The following is a 19140-nucleotide window of genomic DNA, read 5'->3' as shown; positions in this document are numbered from 1 at the left end:
ATTTCAGGACCCATCTTCCTCAGGTGTAGCATAGAGTATGTTGTCTAGACTCCCTTCAGAGGATGGAACATTCTCTACCATTGTTGATCCATGCTGAGGGCAAGGTCCTATGGGCCCACAAAGGTGTCTATTGTGTTGTTTCTGATAGAGATGACCAGTAACAATGGGGATAGGGATTTATTCGAGCTCTAGGCCATCATGTCTGTTTGGGAATCTCAGGACTCCCCAACTAGGGCCCTAGCTGATCCGGGGTGGCCTGATAGTGACTAAAGAGTCATAATTAAAGTATGCCAGTCTCTTTCCCTTATTCAGCTTTTGTAGTCCTTACTTTGATAAGGAAAAAAAAATTTTTTTTATCTGCCCATAGATTTATTTTATTTTTTATTTAAGAAAGGGTTAATTAACAAAACCATAGGGTAGGAGGGTTACAATGCCACACAATTCCCACCACCCAATCTCCATTTCCCACCCCCTCTCCTGATAGCTTTCCCATTCTGTATCCCTCTGGGAGCATGGACCCAGGGTCATTGTGGGTTGCAGAAGGTAGAAGGTCTGGCTTCTGTAATTGCTTCCCCACTGAACATGGGCGTTGACTAGTCGATCCATACTCCCAGTCAGCCTCTCTTTCCCTAATAGGGTGTGTCTCTGGGGAAGCGGAGCTCCAGGACACATTGGTGGGGTCTTCAGTCTAGGGAAGCCTGGCCGGCATCCTGATGACATCTGGAACATGGTGACTGAAAGAGAGTTAACATACGAAGCCAAACAAATTGTTGAGCAATCATGGACCCAAAGCTTGGAATAGTGGAGAGGAAGTGTTAGGGGGGTACTCACTGCAAACTCTAGTGTACTTCTGCTTTCAGGTATATATTTTGCAGTAGTTTACGGATACGTGTGAACATATGCTCTCTCTCACAGAAACTGTGTTGAGTAAGAAGATCTGAAAGGGAAACTAAAAGCAGGACCTGAACAAATTGTAAGTAGGGCACCAAAGTAAAAACCCTGTAGTGAGGGGTAGACATGCAGCTTCCTGGGACACTGGGGGGTGGGAGTGGGTGGAAGGGATGGGTCACAGTCTTTTGGTGGTGGGAATGGTGTTTATGTACACTCTTAGTAAAATGTAGTCATATAAATCACTATTAATTAGTACGAGAGGGGGAAAATTAATTCTATGTCTCGAAGTTTTTCAAAACACAAACTGAATCTTTTCAATATATAGGCTGTATAATTGATATGCAGACTCTCTCAAAAGCCTAGACCAAGCAGATCAGAAGCAACTAATAGCACAGCTACAAGATACTGGGTACTGTACAGGAAACCCTAACAAAAGGACTTTTCAAAGTTAACCCAATTACCAAATAATGTGATGATAACATTAACTATCGATTGTCTTTTTGAACCCTAAGACAGCAGGAACCTCACATCTCCACTATAAATCCTCTACGTCCCCCCGTCCTGGAACCCTTGGATAGGGCCCACTTTCCCGTATGCCTCTCCCAATCCATATCAAATAATATTGCATCTGCCGATCACAACCTAACCAACACAATGATTGCCACCTCAACATGCTTCACTTCAGACTGTGTCCAGAGACTTCATGTGTGGAATGACAACCCTTCAACTTCATTACTCGGGTGAGACCTTTCCTTTCATAGTATACTCTAATTCCATCTCAGGTGGTTCACTTTCTAACAAAGTCCCAAAACCTAGATATACACCAGTTTCTGTGAGATAAGGAAAATTTTTAAAAAGCAATACTTTAGTGTTAAAAACTGGGAATTACAAAATTTGAAAAGGGAATTACTTTAAAATCTGATACATAATTATAATAATTTCAGTATACAAGAACTACCAACATAAAATATGTAAGTTTTCATTTCGTAAAATAAGTTTATGCTTTATCTGAAGTAATTTTGATATTTTTCTGACCCGAGCACTGCTTAGCTCTGACTACTGGTGGTGATGGGTCATTATAAATTTTATATTAGAAAGTAGAAATTAGGGCGGGGTAGATAGCATAATGGCTCTGCAAACAGTCATGCCTGAGGCTTCGAAGTCCCAGATTCAATCCCTCACACCACCATAAGCCAGAGAGGCTGTGGGGACAAAGGAACCCTTCTGCACTGCTGGTGGGAATGTAAATTAGTCCAATCTCTGTGGAGAGCAGTCTGGAGAACTCTCATAAGGCTAGACATGGACCTTCCATATGACCCAGTAATTCCTCTCCTAGGGATATACCGCAAGGATTCCATAACAGCAAACCAAAAAGATATGTGTACACCTATGCTCATAGCAGCACAATTTGTAATAGCTAAAACCTGGAAGCAACCCAGGTACCCAACAGATGAATGGCTGACAAAGCTGTGGTATATATACACAATGGAATACTATGCAGCTATTAATAACAATGAACCCCCTTCTCTGACCCATTTTGGATGGAGCTAGAAGGTATTATGTTAAATGAGCCAAGTCAGAAAGATAAAGATAAGTATGGGATGATCCCACTCATAAACAGAAGTTGAGAAAGAACAGAAAGGGAAACTCAAAGCAGGATTTGACTGAATTTGGAGTAGGGCACCAAAGTAAAAATCTCTGGGTTGATGGCGAGGGTGGATGTTTGGTTTCACTGCGGGGTGGAGGTTGGGAAGGGGATAGATGGAACAGTCTGTTGGTGATGGGAATGGTGTTTATGTACACTCCTATTAATTTGTAGTCATATAAATCACTATTTAATTAATATGAGGGGGAAATTTGATTGAATGTCTCAAACTTTTTAATGCACAGACCATAGGCAGAGTCTTTGATATGTTGACTCTCTTAAAAGCTTAGACCAAAAACAACAAGGGCAACAAAAAAGGGGGGAAATAAATAAATATTAAATAAATAAAATAAAAGCTTAGACCAGGGAAAACAGAAGCAACTGGTGGCACAGCTATATACAAATAATGTCAAAGGACATAAATTATGGTGGTGGTGTGTATGATACAGCAAATCCAAACAAAGGGATTTTTCAAAGTTAACCCAATTGCCAAATAATTTGTTTATTGCAATAACTATCTATTGTCTTCTTAAACCTTAAGACAGCAGGAACCTCCCACTTCCTCTACAGAGCCTATATTTCCCCCAGTCCTGGAACCTCTGGGGTGGGGCTCACTTCCCTGCATGCTTCTCTCAATTCATACCAAATGACATTTTACCTGCTGATCCCAACCTAATCAAGGCACCTAATCAACCACCTTAACATGCTTCACTTCTAACTGTGTCCAGAGACATCAGGTGTGGAATGTCAACCCTTCAGCCTCATTACTCAGGTGAGACCTTTCCTTTCATTGGATTCTCTAATTCCATTTTGGGTGGTCTACTTCCTAACAAAGTCTCAAAACCTAGATACAGACCAGGTTCCATGAGATAGGGCATATGTTCACATGTATCCATAAATTAGGGCAAAATCTATACCTGAAAGCAAAAGTACACAATAGTCTGCAGTGAGTCAGTATAAAGTTCATAACGAAATAGTGTCTACTTTTTTTCCAGCCATGATACCATCTCCCAGATAATAACTTGGATCCACCTACATATCAGGTTTCAGGCTTGGGGGGTGGAACTAGTATAGTCACGGGCCCTTTGGAATATAACTAAAACTGGCCTACTAACTATCTACAAAACGAAGACCCCCCCCCCAACTCTTCATATGAACTTTTCCAGCTATTAGATTCATGATTAGTCAACAATTTGTTTGGCTTTATATGTTAACTCTTTTTTCAGCCACCAGGTTCTAAATGCTACTATGATGCCAGCCAGACTTTCCTGGACAGACAATCCTACCAATGTGCAATGTGTCCTGGAGCCCTAATTCCAGAGCCCCCATTAGGGAAAGAGAGAGGCAGGCTGGGAGTATGGATCGACCTGTCAACACCCATGTTTAGTGGGGAAGCAATTATAGAAGCCAGACCTTCTACCTTCTGCATCTTGCAATGACCTTGGGTTCATACTCCCATAGGGTTAAAGAATAGGGAAGCTATCAGGAGAGGGGAATGGATACGGAGTTCTGGTGGTGGAAACTGTATGGAGTTGTACCCCTTTTATCCTATAGTTTTGTTAGTGTTTCCTTTTTATAAATAAAAAAAATAGAAATTATTAATAAATAATGAAAACACCTTGAGAAAAGTATCATTCCAGGCATAATTAATCTTCCTTAAAAAGATTTTTGTTTTGACACACATTTATCTACCTAATTAATATATCTCTGATGTACAATATACTTTTTTAAAAGGTTTATTTATTTATTAATGAAAAAGAGAGAAATGAAAGAAAAAGAACACCACATTATCACTCTTACACAAGCTTTGCTCAGTGGCAGTATCGTAGTCAATGAGGTTTATCCGAGGCGCGATTAATGCTAAATGAAAAAAACTTATCACTCTGACACAAATGATACCAGGGATTGAATTTGGACCTCACACTTATAATTATAGTGCTCCAGCCACTGTGCCACTTCTTCCCAGACTGCTATTATATTGCTCTTATTTAAAATAAAACATTAAACAAGATGAAGTCTTCACTAGGAGCACAGTGAATGACAACCAATGAAGACCACAGAGTGCCACTACCATTAAGGAAAAATCCTTGGAGTCGGGAGGTAGTGTAGTGGGTTAAGAGCACATGACGTGAAGCACAAAGATGGGCATGAGGATCTTGGTTCGAGCCCCCGGCTCCCCACCTGTAGTGAAGTTGCTTTGCAAGTGGTGAAGCAGGTCTGCAGGTGTCTATCTTTCTCTCCTGCTCTCTGTCTTCCCCTCCTCTCTCCATTTCTCTCTGTCCTATCTAACAATGACAACATCATCAACAGTAATTACAACAATTAAAAAAAAAAGGGCAGCAAAAGGGAAAATAAGTAAATATTAAAAAATGTTTAAGAAAGGGAAAACACAAAGTGAATCTTGGTCTGGGTGTGGTATATTGCACCAAAGCAAAGGTCTCTAGGGAAGGAGGGAAAAGGGTCCTGGTGCATGCCAATGGGAAAAGACCTAATTTGGGGGAGAGAATGTTTCACATTATCTCAATTCCACAGAGAGGTGTATCTATGTGTTAACAACAGTACTGTAGGATACAACCCCATATAAAATAATTTTTAAAAAGAAAAATCTGCATTTGCTGTAGTTCATAATAAACCATGAAAAATTTTAGGGGTAGATAGTGGTGTACATTTTTACCATGTGCAGGGATCAAAATTTAAGCCTCTGGACCACACCAATAGGGGGAAAGCTTCTCCCTGTCCCCTTTCTTCTCAATTTTTCTGCCTCTATCAAAATAACTAATTTTTTTTTTCTTGCTGCCAGGGTTATTGCTGGGGCTCAGTGCCTGCACTATGAATCCACTGATCCTGGAGGCCATTTTCCACATTTTGTTACCCTTGTTGTTACCTTGTTGTTGTTAACGTTATTGTTGCCATTGCTGCTGTGTTGGATAGGATGCAGAGAAATAGAGACAGTGGAAGACAGAGTTGGAGAGAAAAATAGACACCTGCAGACTTGCATCACGGCCTGTGAAGCAACCCCCCTGCAGTTGGGGATCTGGGGGGGGCTCAAACCAAGATCCTTAGGCTGGTCCTTGTGCTTTGCCTCATATGCGCTTAACCAGCTGTGCTACCACCCCCCAATAAATAGTTTTTAAAAACAATTTTAACAGTTCACACTGACTTATGTTCTAGGATAAACAGCTTCCAAGTAAAGCATCATATAGTAAAATGTCTTTTTTATTTTTATTTTTTATTATCTTTATTTATTTATTGGATAGAGACAGCCAGAAATTGAAAGTGAACTGGGTAGTATGGAAAGAGACAGAAAGACACTTGCAGCACTGCTTCACCACTTGCAAAGCTTTCCCCCAACAGGTGGGGACCAGGGGCTCAAACCTGGGTCCTTGAGCACTATAACATTAGGTGTGACACCTGGCCCCTTAAATACAGTTTCTATCGGCAAGAAAATGTTATCATAGGTGCTGGGTGGTGGCCCAGACTTGGGTTGCACACAAAGAAGCTTCAGTGCTGCAGTGTCTCTTTTTCTGATATATATATATATAAATAAAATCTGAGATGATAAAACAAGTAATATAGTCCATGATTCCATTTTTCCACTTAGTAGGAAATGTCTAGAAAAGGCAAATACATACAAGGCAGATAAGCAGTTATCAGGAGAACTTATACTGAAGAAAGGGGAAGTGGAAGTGACTGCTGCTAATGGGTACAGGATTTTTTCTTGGGGTGAGGAAACATTCTGAAAGTAGAGAATTGTGTTGATTATCCAACTCTATGTATACACCAAACTTTCTGGATTATAATTTAAATGTAAAAGGGTGAGCTTTATGATATGTGAATACTTTTCAAAGTGAAAGAAAGCAGATTGCTAGAAAAGAAACTTTGAGGGAATTGGGTGGTAGTGTAGTGGGTTAAGCGCAAGTGGCGCAAAGTGCAAGGACCGGCGTAAGGATCCCAGTTTGAGCCCCCAGCTCCCCACCTGCAGGGAAGTCGCTTCACAAGTGGTGAAGCAAGTCTGCATGTGTCTATATTTCTCTCCCACCTCTGTCTTCCCCTCCTCTCTCCATTTCTCTCTGTTCTATCCAATAACGATGACATCAATAACAACAATAACTACAACAATAAAACAAGGGCAACAAAAGGAAATAAACATTTTTAAAAAAACTTTGAGGAAGTGAATTAATTGTAGCACTGACAAAGTACAGATGAGAGCTATAAACTAGGGTTAATGTCTGCTTTCCACTGTTATATTAAATATCTCCAGAAAGAGGGTGGGAAATATATAGGAAGATTTAGAAAACAACCTGTAATTACAGAAAAAGAAACAAAAAACCCTTCAAGTATATGTATATACATGTATTTTAAGTATTTTTTGATGATGTATAATTCACAAAACATCTCTAATCTGTAATAAACATTCTAGGTGACATTTCTTTTATTATTATTTTTTCTGCTAGCATTTCCTTTATTCGGAAAAAAAAGTCTAACAAATTAAAAATGAGGTACATATGGGCAAATAGTGTTGACCAGGTTTAGCGCACTTTTTTTTTTTTTTTGCCTCCAGGGTTATTTGCTGGGGCTTGGTGCCTGCACTACGAATCCACTGCTCCTGGAGGCCATTTTTTTGTTGTTGTTGCCCTTGTTATTATTGTTATTGTTGCCACTGATGTTGTTGTTGGATAGGACAGAAAGAAATCGAGGGAGGAGGGGAAGACAGAGAGGGAGAGAGAAGGATAGACACCTGTAGATCTGCTTCACCGCTTGTAAAGCAACTCCTCTGCAGGTGGGGAGCCAGGGGTTCCAACCAGAGTCCTTATGCTGGTCCTTGCCCTTTGCGCCACGTGCGCTTAACCCACTGCGCTACTACCCGATCACCTTAACACAATTTCTTTTGTTTGTTTTTTAAATTTTTATTTATAAAAAGGAAACACTGACAAAAAAACATAGGATAAGAGGGGTATAACTCTACATAATTCCCACCACCAGAACTCTATATCCCATCCCTTCCTGATAGCTTTCCTATTCTTTAACCCTCTGGGAGTATGGACCCAGGGTCATTATGGGGGCTTAGCACACATTTCTATGTGAACAGAGGTTAAAGCTCCTGGTCTCCAAATGCAGGGTAGAAAGCCTTGAGTGGTGAAGCAGTACTGCAGGTGTTTCACTTTCTCTCACCTTCTCTATCTTCCCCTTTCCTTTCATTTTGTCTCTACTTAAGACAAATAAACAAGTCACAGACAGCAGCTACCTGCACTTGTATCCTGTAGTAATGGTGCAGCTGTGGTGCCAAGACTGTGTATGAGATTTCCAAGTTCTTGTAAAGCACACACCAGCATGTGCTGGCTGGCTGCTACATCTGCAGAGGCAGCCCGGGTTTCCAAATTGCTATCACCTATGGCAACATCTGAAAGAAATGTAAGAATTACCTGTGAATCATTGTCATCTATATACGTAGTTTCTAATCTGTAATTTTTTTATTTGTAAAATTCAACGCTTTTTTTTTTTTTTTTTTTTTGCCTTCACGGTTATTGCTGGGGCCTGGTGCCTACACCATGAATCCACTTCTTCTGGAGGCTTTTTTTTCCCCCTCTTTTTTGTTACCCTTGTTGTAGTTGTTATTGTTGTCATAACTGTTGCTGTTGTTGGATAGGATAGAGAGAACTCAGGAGACGAGGGGAAGACAGAGAGGAGGGAAAGATTGCAAAGCAACCGCCTGCAGGTGGGGAGCCAGGGGCTTAAACCCAGATCTTTACTCTGGCCCTTGCACTTTGCACCATGTACACTTAACCCGCCATGCTACCACCCAGCCCCCTGAATCACTGTATTATAATACAGGACGTAAGTATTTACAGCAAAAAAGTATAAAGGCAAAATTAGTATGTACACTTCTGAAGCTTTTAAGGAAGTAGTTAAAATACTAAAGGGGGCGGGTTCGATCAATAAAGAACTGAATGAGTATAATTCATTTAATTTTGAGTTACCTAATCACAGATCCCTAATTCCTCTTTTTAGTAAGTAGCACTGGAAAGAACTCATGGAGAACTAAAATGGGGGCTGGGTGGTGGTGCACTGGGTTAAGTGCACATAGTACAAAGCACAAGGACTAGCACAAGGATCCTGGTTCAAGCCCCTGGTTCCCCACCTGCAGGTGGATCACTTCACAAGAATTGAAGCTGGTCTGCAGGTGTCTTTCTCTTTCCCTCTCTATCTATCCCTTCCCTCCCCCTCTCAATTTCTCTCTATCCTATAGAAAATATGGCACAGGAGCAGTGGATTCCTTGTGCAGGCAGAGTCCCAGCGATAACCCTAGTATAATGTAATATAAGTCTATTTTTTACCAAGAGATAATTACTTCAGCACTCTTAAAGCAGATTGTCTCAACAGATGCATACCCACAACTTTCTTTAATTTCCAGATAGTTTGGCAAATATCCTTTGCAGCAGCAATCTGAGCTTTTTCTCCAAGAAGGCCTCCAATAATAGCCCGAAGGATAAATGAGACACATCGTCGACCACAAACAGCATCTATCTGAGTTTGGGTGGTTTTAGGATGTGATTGTGACATAAGACTCAGGATATGAGAAAGAAAGGCAGCAAAATTCTTCTCAAGCCATGCTCCTCCTAGTGTTGAAACAAATACCACATAAGCCTAAAAAAGAAAAGTTTTATCTTTAAAGTGAAAGAATTCCAATTCTGCATTAAAATTTTCTTTCTACAAAATAGGCATAATTTATTCATATCTTTTTGCACTTTCTGTATGTGTAACAATTTTGTTTTCCTTTACCAGAAAACCACTCATCTCTGGCTACTAGTGATTAAACCTGGAATCTCTAGCATGCATTTCCTGAACTCTACCACTGAGCTGTCTCTCTGACCACTATATCTACTTTTGCTATACAAACTACAATTTTTTGCTTGTTAAAACAAAACTGAAGTACACAACTTTCAGCTGATATTTAATTTATGTTCCCTGTCAAGCTTCAGACTTGTTTATTAATATTTACAATGTGCTGGTGGCTAGTTTGAATGAATGGTTTAAAATCTTCAACACTGTGAACAAGAATACCCAAATCAAACATAAAACACATTGTCAGAATTATGTTCCAACATTCTTTTAAAATTAATTTTATTTATTTATTATTGGATAGAAACAGAAATTGAAAGTTATGGGGGGGGATAGAGAGAGACACAGAGACACCTGCAGCCCTGATTCACCACTCATGAAGTTTTCCCCTTGTAGGTGGGGACCAGGGTCTTGAACCTGGGTCCTTGTACACTGTAGTATGTGTGCTTAACCAGGTGTGCCACCGCCTGGCCCCATGTTCCAACACTCTAACAGTAAGGATATTTATTTACATAAATCTAAAATTTTATAGTGAGGAATCAGCACCTTTCTTTTTGTGTGAATATTAATGATTTTCTTATATAATTTTCCAAGAAACACATAATTTACAATTATACTGGGACAGTGTACATCTTCATGAAGTCTAATGTACAGTGTAAAACAATAAAGACATAGGTAAATTTTTAAAAACACACATTTGATAGGAATCATAATAGCACTTGGAAAGCAAGAGAACACAAATTTCTTTATAATACTATGTGTGTATATATATATATATATATATATATATATATATATATATATTTTTTTTTTTTTTTTTTTTTTTTTACCAGAGAACTGTTCAGTGCTGGTTTATGGTGGTGTGGGGGCTTGAACATGGGACTTTGGAGCCTCAGACATGAGTCTGTTTGCATAACCATTATGCTATCTATCCTCCACTCTATGATACTATATACTAAACATACTTTCCTCCAGAATTTAGTATTTATTTATTTAATGTTTATTGTCACCAGGGTTATTGTTGGGCTCAGTGCCTGTACTACTCTGGGTGACCATTCATTCATTAATTCTGATAGAGACAGAGAGAAGTAGGGTGAGAGTAAAGGGTGGGAGGAAGAGAGAAAGGAGGGAGAGAGAGACCTGTAGCCCTGCTCTACCACTCATGAAGCTTTCCCCCCATGCTGGTGGGAACTAGGGGCTCAAACCTGGGTCCTAGAACATGTTAACTTCCCCTAGGATTTAACTTAAAAAAAAAAATCTCTAGGCCTGGAGGAAAAATTTATGGCCCCACAAATGCAAAATAGCACTGAGTGTCCTCTAGGGGCTAAACTTTTTTCCCCCTAGGGTACAATTATTTGTTTGAGAGAGAGGAAAAACACCACAGCACCACGTAACTTCCTCTGTGCCATTCACAGTGAGACCATGTGGTTCCAAGGTTCAAACCTAGGGCCAAAAGCCTGGTAACTCTACCAGGTGAGCTACACCCTAGCCCAACTGTTAAATTTATTTAGGATTTAAAAAAGTAACTACTTAGTACATTATGTACTGTAATAATTACTTAGGTGTAAAAACATATAAAATGGACTCAAGCTGAGTAGTGTATACCTAATCGCTTAAGTGTCTTACATGTGAACTGTACTAGCACACATAATTACAATAGAAAACGTTAAACCATGCAGTACATGAAAGTGGTGGACCTAGAAATAAAGATAAAATGCTATTCATACTACAAAGGAAATAAACAAAAACTCATTATTAGAAACAAAATCATTATTAGAAACAAAAACATAATGTGGGTATTACTCTAGTTGGTTTCAAGGTAAACAAGGTTCTTCTAGTTTAGTTTTGACTTAACCATATCTATTTATAAATATAATAGTGTAAGTAATTACCCTGTATAGTATCATTTCTGCCTGGAGTAAGATACTAAGACTAAGATAATAATATGCCAGTGAGATCTACATTAGTACTGATTTGTGATTCTAACCTGAGTAACTCCAACTCGAACATCCCTACTGACTGAACTGGTTCCTTTGAGTATATCTCCACTGGCTCGAAGAAATCCTGAACTCCCACGTAGAAACCCTGTTCCTAGTAATTCCAGAATTTCCTCCAAAGATACTCTGCGAATACATTGACGTGAGGCTGCTAGAAAAAACAAAACATGTAATTCAGATTTTACAGACTAAATGCTAATGATTTTGATGCGTATATTGATAGAAACAAAAATTAAAAAAAACAAAAATTTTCTAAAGTGGGAAATTTACAGGACATTACACACATTGAAACAGAAAAAAAAAAAAGGAACATAAAACTCAGAAGCCAAACCATATAGAACTCTGAAGTATGTCAATGATGTAAGATCTATGCTATGTTCAGAGCATGTTATACTGAGTTTTTCCTCAAATAAGCGGAAAGGTTTATAGTCTTTTAAAATAAGAACAAAGATAATACACTGCTGTAGTTCTGGCTATTGTTTAAGACTGTCATATACAATATATCTGGAATATATTAGAGGAAAGTCAAAGATGATTTCACCAATTTTAGTCTAAATACCTGGAAGGATGAAGTTGTCATCAACTTAAGACTAGCAAGACTACATGTATAGCAGATATATGTATAGGGGTGGGGTGTGGAGATGAATATTTACTTTAGGAGAAGGTAATCTGAAACACTGAATAGATACCCAGTTAGAGATGTAGCATGAATAGAGGGATAGCTGACAATCTGGAGTCTAGGAAAGATGTCTGTATTAAAGACAGAAGCTAAGATAGAAGCAAAGGAGTCCTAACATATAATTAATATTTAAGTTACCAGATTGGTACAATTATCAAGAGACCTAGCATACACAAAAAGCAGTAGGAACAGGGGGCCGGGCGGTAGCACAGCGGGTTAAGCACATGTGGCGCAAAGCACAAGGACTGGCATAAGAATCCCAGGGATACCTGCAGGGGAGTTGCTTCACATGTGGTGAAGCTGGTCTGCAGGTGTCTATCTTTCTCTCCCCCTCTCTCCATTTCTCTCTGCCCTATCCAACAACCACGACATCAATAACAACAACAACAATAACCACAACAACCATAGACAACAAGAGCAACAAAAGGAGAAAAATGGCCTCCAGGAGCGGCGGATTCACAGTGCAGGCACTGAGCCCCAGCAATAACCCTGGAGGAGCAAAAAAAGAAAAAAAAAAGCAGTAGTACGAGGCTTTGTGCCTCTTCTTGAACACAAGGAATCGACAAAGAAGACAAAGCAAGAATGTCTAGAGAGGGGAGAGGAAAACCAGTGAGCATGAGATTAAAAAATGACAAATGGATAGAGGATGAACTGAGTTTTATGCTGCTAAAAGGTCAAGTGAGGGAACCAAGAAATGCACACTGAAACTATTATCAGAAGATAAGCTCTAAAAAGTCAGTTTTATTAAGATTTTTATTTATAAAAAGTAAACACTGGGGAGTCAGGCGGTAGTGCAGAGGGTTAAGCACACATGACATGAAGTGCAAGGACCGGCACCAGAATCCCAGTTCAAGCCCCCGGCTCCCCACCTGCAGGGGAGTAGCTTCACAGGCAGTGAAGCAGGTCTGCAGGTGTCTATCTTTCTCTGCCCCTCTGTCTTCCCCTCCTCTCTCCATTTCTCTCTGTCCTATCCAACAATGATAACATCAATAACAACAATAATAACTACAACAATAAAAAAACCCCAAGAAAACAAAAGGGGAAAAAATAAAAATTAAAAAAAAAAAAAAGAAACACTGACAAGAACCATATTATAAGAGTGGTCCATCTCCACACAATTCCCATCACCAGAACTCCATATCCCATTCCGTCCCCTGATAGCTTTCCTATTCTTTATCCCTTTGGGAGTATGGCAAAAAGTCAGTTTTACATCTGTTTTGCTCAGTAATATATCCCATGTGATAAGAATAGATTCTACCTTCATATTCAGTTTTTTTTCATTTTAATTTTGCTAGAGTGAGACAAAGAGAAAAAGAGAAGGAGAGGCAGAAAGGAGGAGAGACTCTTGTAGCATCGCTCCACTGATAGTGAAGTATCGCCTCTGAAGGTGGGGTGCTGGGGGGATGGAGGGGCTTGAACCTGGGTCCTTACACATGGAAACATATACACCCTATCAGATGTACCACAACAAACTTGCTTATTTTAAAGATAAATTCCATGTGTCAACAACTGTATTGCACTATTAGTCTAATACAGTGATCTGACAAAAACAAATTTTTTATATATAAGAGAATAGGTTAACTTCCCAGTTACATAATTCATTGACTGGATGAATAATTGGACACTCATGAAATTCATTAGTGATCTTAACATAATAATTGTGGTGGTGACTGGGGGAAAACTATAATTAAAGTGGGTTTCAAAAATATGGTAGGTATGTGTTAACTGTACTATACTTTGTACTGTGAACCATTATTTCCCACAATAAAATTACTCTCAAGGAAAAATAAAAGCAAAGTATGGTAGAAAAGGAACTAAAGACTTGAATATCAAAGATATCTGAGGAATTTGCCTGCATTAGGGGAAAAATGATATGCTATACGTCCTGTTTTTTTGTCATCTGTGGTTGAAAAGCATGGGCTTTCAATGAATTTATAATTTTTTTTAAATGTAACAATGGACAACATCTAGAGCAATTCTTCTCAAACTTCGGTGTGCATACAAATTACATGGGGATTTTATTAAAATGAGAACATTGCAGAGTAGTAGTTATAGAAGCCAGAGCTTCCACCTTCTGCACCTTATAAAGGATTTACTCCCAGAGGGATAAAAAATAGGGAACCTCCCAATGTAGAGGATGGGACATGGAACTCTGGTGGTGGGAACTGTATGGAATTGTACCCGTTATCTTACAATCTTGTTAATCATTAAATCACTAAAAAAATTTTTTTTAATGAGAACAATGATGTAGTACACTGGGTAATGCTTGAGTTTCTGCGGTTCCTCTAAGAGTCTAGGGTGATGCCATTGCTCTTAGACTGCAAATATTTGAGAAGCAAGTTTCTTCTTTTTATTTTATTTATTTTTTTATATTTTTAAATTACAGAATTACATGTCGACAGGGGTTTGAATCCACACCATTCCCACCACCAGAGTTCTGAATCTTCACTCTCCCCACTGCAATCTACTACAGTTCCCTTAAAGTTGCACACATGGGCTGATCATCTTCTCTAAACTATCTGTCCACATTTATAGTTACCCCTTCTTTTCCTGATTCAGTCCTCTTTCCCTCTAAACCACTCATGACATCAAAGCTACCTCCGTATGTCCCTCTCCTTTTCCTTCTCTCTCTCCGGGTGCTGATGGAGCTGGGGTGCAGAGTCCCTTTATCGTCATCCTATCACTTCTCCCCACCACTGGGAGTATGGATCAAGGTTGTTTATGGGGAGCAGAAGGTAGGAGTTCTGGCTTCTGTAGCTGCTTCTCAGCTTAGCATGGGTGTTGACAGGTTGATCCATACCCCCAGCCTGTTTCTATCTTTCCCTAGTGAACGAGAAGCAAGTTTCTACTGAACAATCACATTTTCATTTGCATGAGATTATTTACTCTTTATATGCAAAATGACAAAATAAGTTTTCAATTATTCATCAATATTTTAAAAACATTCTATTGTTGCTTACTGCCTAGCAGTTTATTAACAGGAATATCAACTAACACACAGAAAATTATAGATATAATGTTACATATGATCTAGAAAAGATCTGCTACTTTATGTTGTGGCTCCATAGCAACAACCTAGAATATGCCAAACGTCTGTAATTGAATATATGATGTTCAAAAGAATTCTCAAGATTTAAATCATTATCTCTCACTGAGTAATAATACATTCTTTTTCAAAGTTGAAATGTAAATGAAGGCAATGACTGAATAAAACACATTTCTTTTAAGAGTTTGCTTCTTGTGTATTGTACCAAAGCAAAGGACTCTGGGAAGTGAGGGGGTGGGAGTACAGGAAGAAAACTTTGTGGCTTAGTACATAATGAAATTGTATGCATATGCCAATGATTACATTGTAAAGCATTAAACTTCTTAATAAAATAAAATAAGAGTTTGTTTCTTTTTTCCTCAGTTTTTTTTTACTGATTTGTTTAAAAATGAAAACTTGGGACCTATAAAAATGTTTACAAACTAAAATTTTTAAATAGCCAATAATGGAAAGTAGTAATGCTTCCTAAATTTGTTTAAATCAACTGTGAAAAATTACAGAAGACACTCTGAAAATAATTATATGAATTTACCTGCTCCTGGATGTTTAGACATTAGAGCTTTAGCCAATATTATGCCTAAGAGCTTTGAAACTGAAATCCGCACATCATAATTAGAGCCCTCAAAGGACTTAAAACATAGTGTGGCCACACTGTCCAGGTCTGTACTCCACATAAAGATGGCTTCATTCTGAAGTTCAAGGAGACACTATTCAATTAGAAAAACAAAAAGTAATGAGTAACAGAGTAACTGTCCGATTCAATGTTTGCAAATTATAGAAAATTATGAGGAGCCCTGGCTCCCCACCTGCAGGGGAGTCGCTTCACAAGCGGTGAAGCAGGTCTACAGGTGTTTATTTTTCTCTCCCCCTCTGTCTTCCCCACCTCACTCCATTTCTCTCTGTCCTATCCAACAACTACGACAACAATAAAACAACAAGGGCAACAAAAGGGAATAAATAAATAAAATAAATATTTTTTAAAAAAAAGAAAAGAAAATTATCAGGATTTAAGATGCACAAATCCAAGAAATCCACATAATGATCTCAGGGACAAAAATGACTAGATTTTACCATGCACAGTAAATATATATACATAACATTATACACGGTACAGCAATGCATCCACAAAGACAGGGAGCAGGACCCATTTCTTTCTTTCTTTTTAAGTATTTTATTTTCTTATTTATTGGATGGGAATAGAAAGAAGTAAATCTTCTGTGGGGAAAAACTCAATAAAATAAATACATATCATGTACACAGTGTCTCATTTATAGCAGTGAAAGGGGAAGACAGAGAAGGGAGAAACAGAGAAACCTGAAGCACTGCCACACCACTTGTGAAGCTTCCTCCCTACAGGTGGGGATTGGGGACTTGAACTGGGATCCTTGATCATGGTAAGATGTATGCTTAACCAGGTGCACCATTACCCCCTCTCCATCTCTATCTGAATGACAAAAGTTGCCTGGGAGTGCTGAAAGGCCCCAAATGGTCAAAAATAAATGAATAAATAGATAAAAAAATTCAAATAGCACAAACTATGTAAATTTTAGTTTGTAAACTATCAGAAGGAAGCACAACAGAGTCGGGAAACTTGAACTGTGTGACAGTTTGCTACTATCTGAAAATCCTTGGGAAATTCATATAACTCTCTAAGCCTCAGTTTCTTCATATGTTAAGAAAGTGAAATTGTAAGTCCTAGCAAATTACCAAAATTCCAATCCTGGAATCATGGAGTAGTTACTAGGGCTCTCACAAGAGTAATCTGATTTACTTTCCTTTATATAAATTTTTAGAAAGGCTGCTTACAAGACCACCTTACCTTTGCAGCGGCACAACGAACAGCCATGGATCTATCTGTTAAGCAGGATCTAGCAGCTTTATAAACATCCCTGTGGCAAGGTGCAGCAGCAGGTCCCACTCCATGCAATATATTCTGTAGACTCAGCATAATCTCATAACGACCTTGAGACTACCAGAAGGGGTGGTGAGGAGAGAGAGCAGGAAAAACTTCACTATAAAGAACTGCATTAAACAATGTATCTTAAAGTAGAGAAATACTCAGTTGACTGTACACGTTATTCTACCACTCTGACTTTAAGAATATCAATGGATAGGGAGTCAGGCGGTAGCACAGCAGGTTAAGCGCACGTGGCGCAAAGCGCAAGGATCAGCCTAAGGATCCCGGTTCCAGCCCCTGCAGGGGAGTCACTTCACAAACGGTGAAGCAATTCTGCAGATGTCTATCTTCCTCTCCCCCCCCCCCTCCATTTCAGCCATGCATATCATATTTCAGGCTTGGGGCAAAACAAACAAACAAAAAATCTACTATAGCCATAGGCCCTTTGGAATATTACTAAAATATGCCTACTAGCTATCTACAGAACTGAGACCCTACCCCAACTCTTCATCTGCACTACTCCAGCCTTTAGGAGGTTCATGATTAGCCAACAATTTTTTGGCTTTATATGCTAACTCTTTTCAGCCACCAGGTTCCAGATGCTACCATGATGCCAACCATACTTCCCTGGACAGACAACCCCACCAATGTGTCCTGGAGCTCTGATTCCCCAGAACCCCACTCCACTAGGGAAAGAGAGAGGCAGGCTGGGAGTATGGATTGACCTGCCAATGCCCATGTTCATCAGGGAAGCAATTACAGAAGCCAGACCTTCCACCTTCTGCATCCCACCATGACCTTGGGTCCATACTCCCAGAGGGCTAAAGAATAGGAAAGCTATTGGGAATCAGGTGGTAGCGCAGTGGGTTAAGCGAATGTGGCACAAAGCGCAAGGACCAGCATAAGGATCCCTGTTCCAGCCCCCAGCTCCCCACCTGCAGGGGAGTCACTTCACAAATGGTGAAGCAGGTCTGCAGGTGTCTATCTTTCTCTCCCCCTCTCTGTCTTCCCCTCCTCTCTTCATTTCTCTGTCCTATCCAACAACAACAATAACAATAAAACAACAAGGGCAACAAAAGGGAATAAATAAGTATTAAAAAAAAAGAATAGGAAAGCTATCAAGGTAGGGGATGAGATATGGAGTCCTGGTGATGGGAACTGTGTGCATTTATACCCCTCTTATGCTATGGTTTTGTCAGTGTTTCCTTTTTATAAATTAAAAAAAAAAACTCTCCTGGCAATTAACAGCTCACCCAGATGCTGGTCAGACCTAAATATTCCACATTCTTTTATACTCAATTATATTCTTTATTCTCTTCTTACCCAAGCACAATATTAGTCAGTCCATCCATCCATCCATCCATCCATCCAGAATACAATAGTTACCAACTATATGCCCGGCCCATTGATGACAAGCATTTGCTCCTGAAAATCACCTTTTCAGTTGGTAACAAAGACTCCCAATAAGGATGTGTCTGCCAGAAAAATTCTTTAGTTTCTGCCTAGTTGGCTTCATTCACATACATGAAATGCTACTGCATTACTGCTTTCTAATAAAGATTCAGTATATAGTCATATGTAATATACATATATATATATATATAATCACCTAGCAATAGTTTATTTAAACACACACACACACACATATGTATATAGTTATGTTCGCCATAGGTAAAGCTCTTAATGGTTCAAGGAACCATAAGAACTGTATAATATTCCCTTTACAGTCTTTGATAAAAATTGAATATACTTACCTCTGCACTCTTCATAGCTTTAAGGATGTTCCCCACTGTATCAGTAAAGGTGTTACCAAGTATTCTACCCAACTTCTTGTATAAGGAACCCAAACATACCACAGCAGCACTGAAACAACATTTAAATAGTACTTTAGTCATTATCGATAAAAGAATACTAAAAGTCTTAAGCCTATCTAAAGGTCAGTACTATTATTTTAGAAAATAAAAACTCACAGATTCTACTTCATTGTAAAGCTTAACATTTAAGTTAATAACAAATAATTACACTTTCAATAACAAGAATTTAGAAAACATTTATCAATCTTCAATAATCCTAAATCTTATCCCCAAAACTCGTTTTTTTTTTACAGAATTCACCTTCATATGCTAATAAAAAATGGACATAAAA

The 19140-nt window shown here is 38.9% G+C and overlaps 1 protein-coding gene and 1 pseudogene across 6 annotated transcripts in view; one reads left to right on the top strand and one right to left on the bottom strand.

Annotated features, from left to right (window-relative positions):
* HEATR5A (HEAT repeat containing 5A) overlaps positions 1–19140 on the bottom strand; it is a 112521-nt gene that overhangs the window by 73920 nt on the left and 19461 nt on the right. For 3 of the 6 annotated variants that reach the window (XM_060175219.1, XM_060175222.1, XM_060175220.1), the window contains exons 4-9: positions 18750–18858; positions 16918–17067; positions 15631–15805; positions 11364–11524; positions 8926–9181; positions 7782–7937 (exon numbers count right to left, since the gene is read on the bottom strand). In XM_060175219.1, coding sequence (XP_060031202.1) covers positions 7782–7937; positions 8926–9181; positions 11364–11524; positions 15631–15805; positions 16918–17067; positions 18750–18858 — 1007 coding nt within the window. Of the gene's footprint in view, positions 1–7781; positions 7938–8925; positions 9182–11363; positions 11525–15630; positions 15806–16917; positions 17068–18749; positions 18859–19140 lie in introns of those variants that run through there. The other 3 variants (XM_060175221.1, XM_060175223.1, XM_060175224.1) reach the window with 2 other exon arrangements.
* LOC132533560 (U4 spliceosomal RNA) lies at positions 4340–4466 on the top strand (annotated as a pseudogene).

This window comes from Erinaceus europaeus, chromosome 16 (genome assembly GCF_950295315.1).
Source record: "Erinaceus europaeus chromosome 16, mEriEur2.1, whole genome shotgun sequence".
In the NCBI taxonomy this organism is placed as follows: domain Eukaryota; kingdom Metazoa; phylum Chordata; class Mammalia; order Eulipotyphla; family Erinaceidae; genus Erinaceus; species Erinaceus europaeus.
The sequence above is the reverse complement of the archived record's forward strand: the minus strand, read 5'-3'. Positions and strand labels throughout refer to the sequence as shown.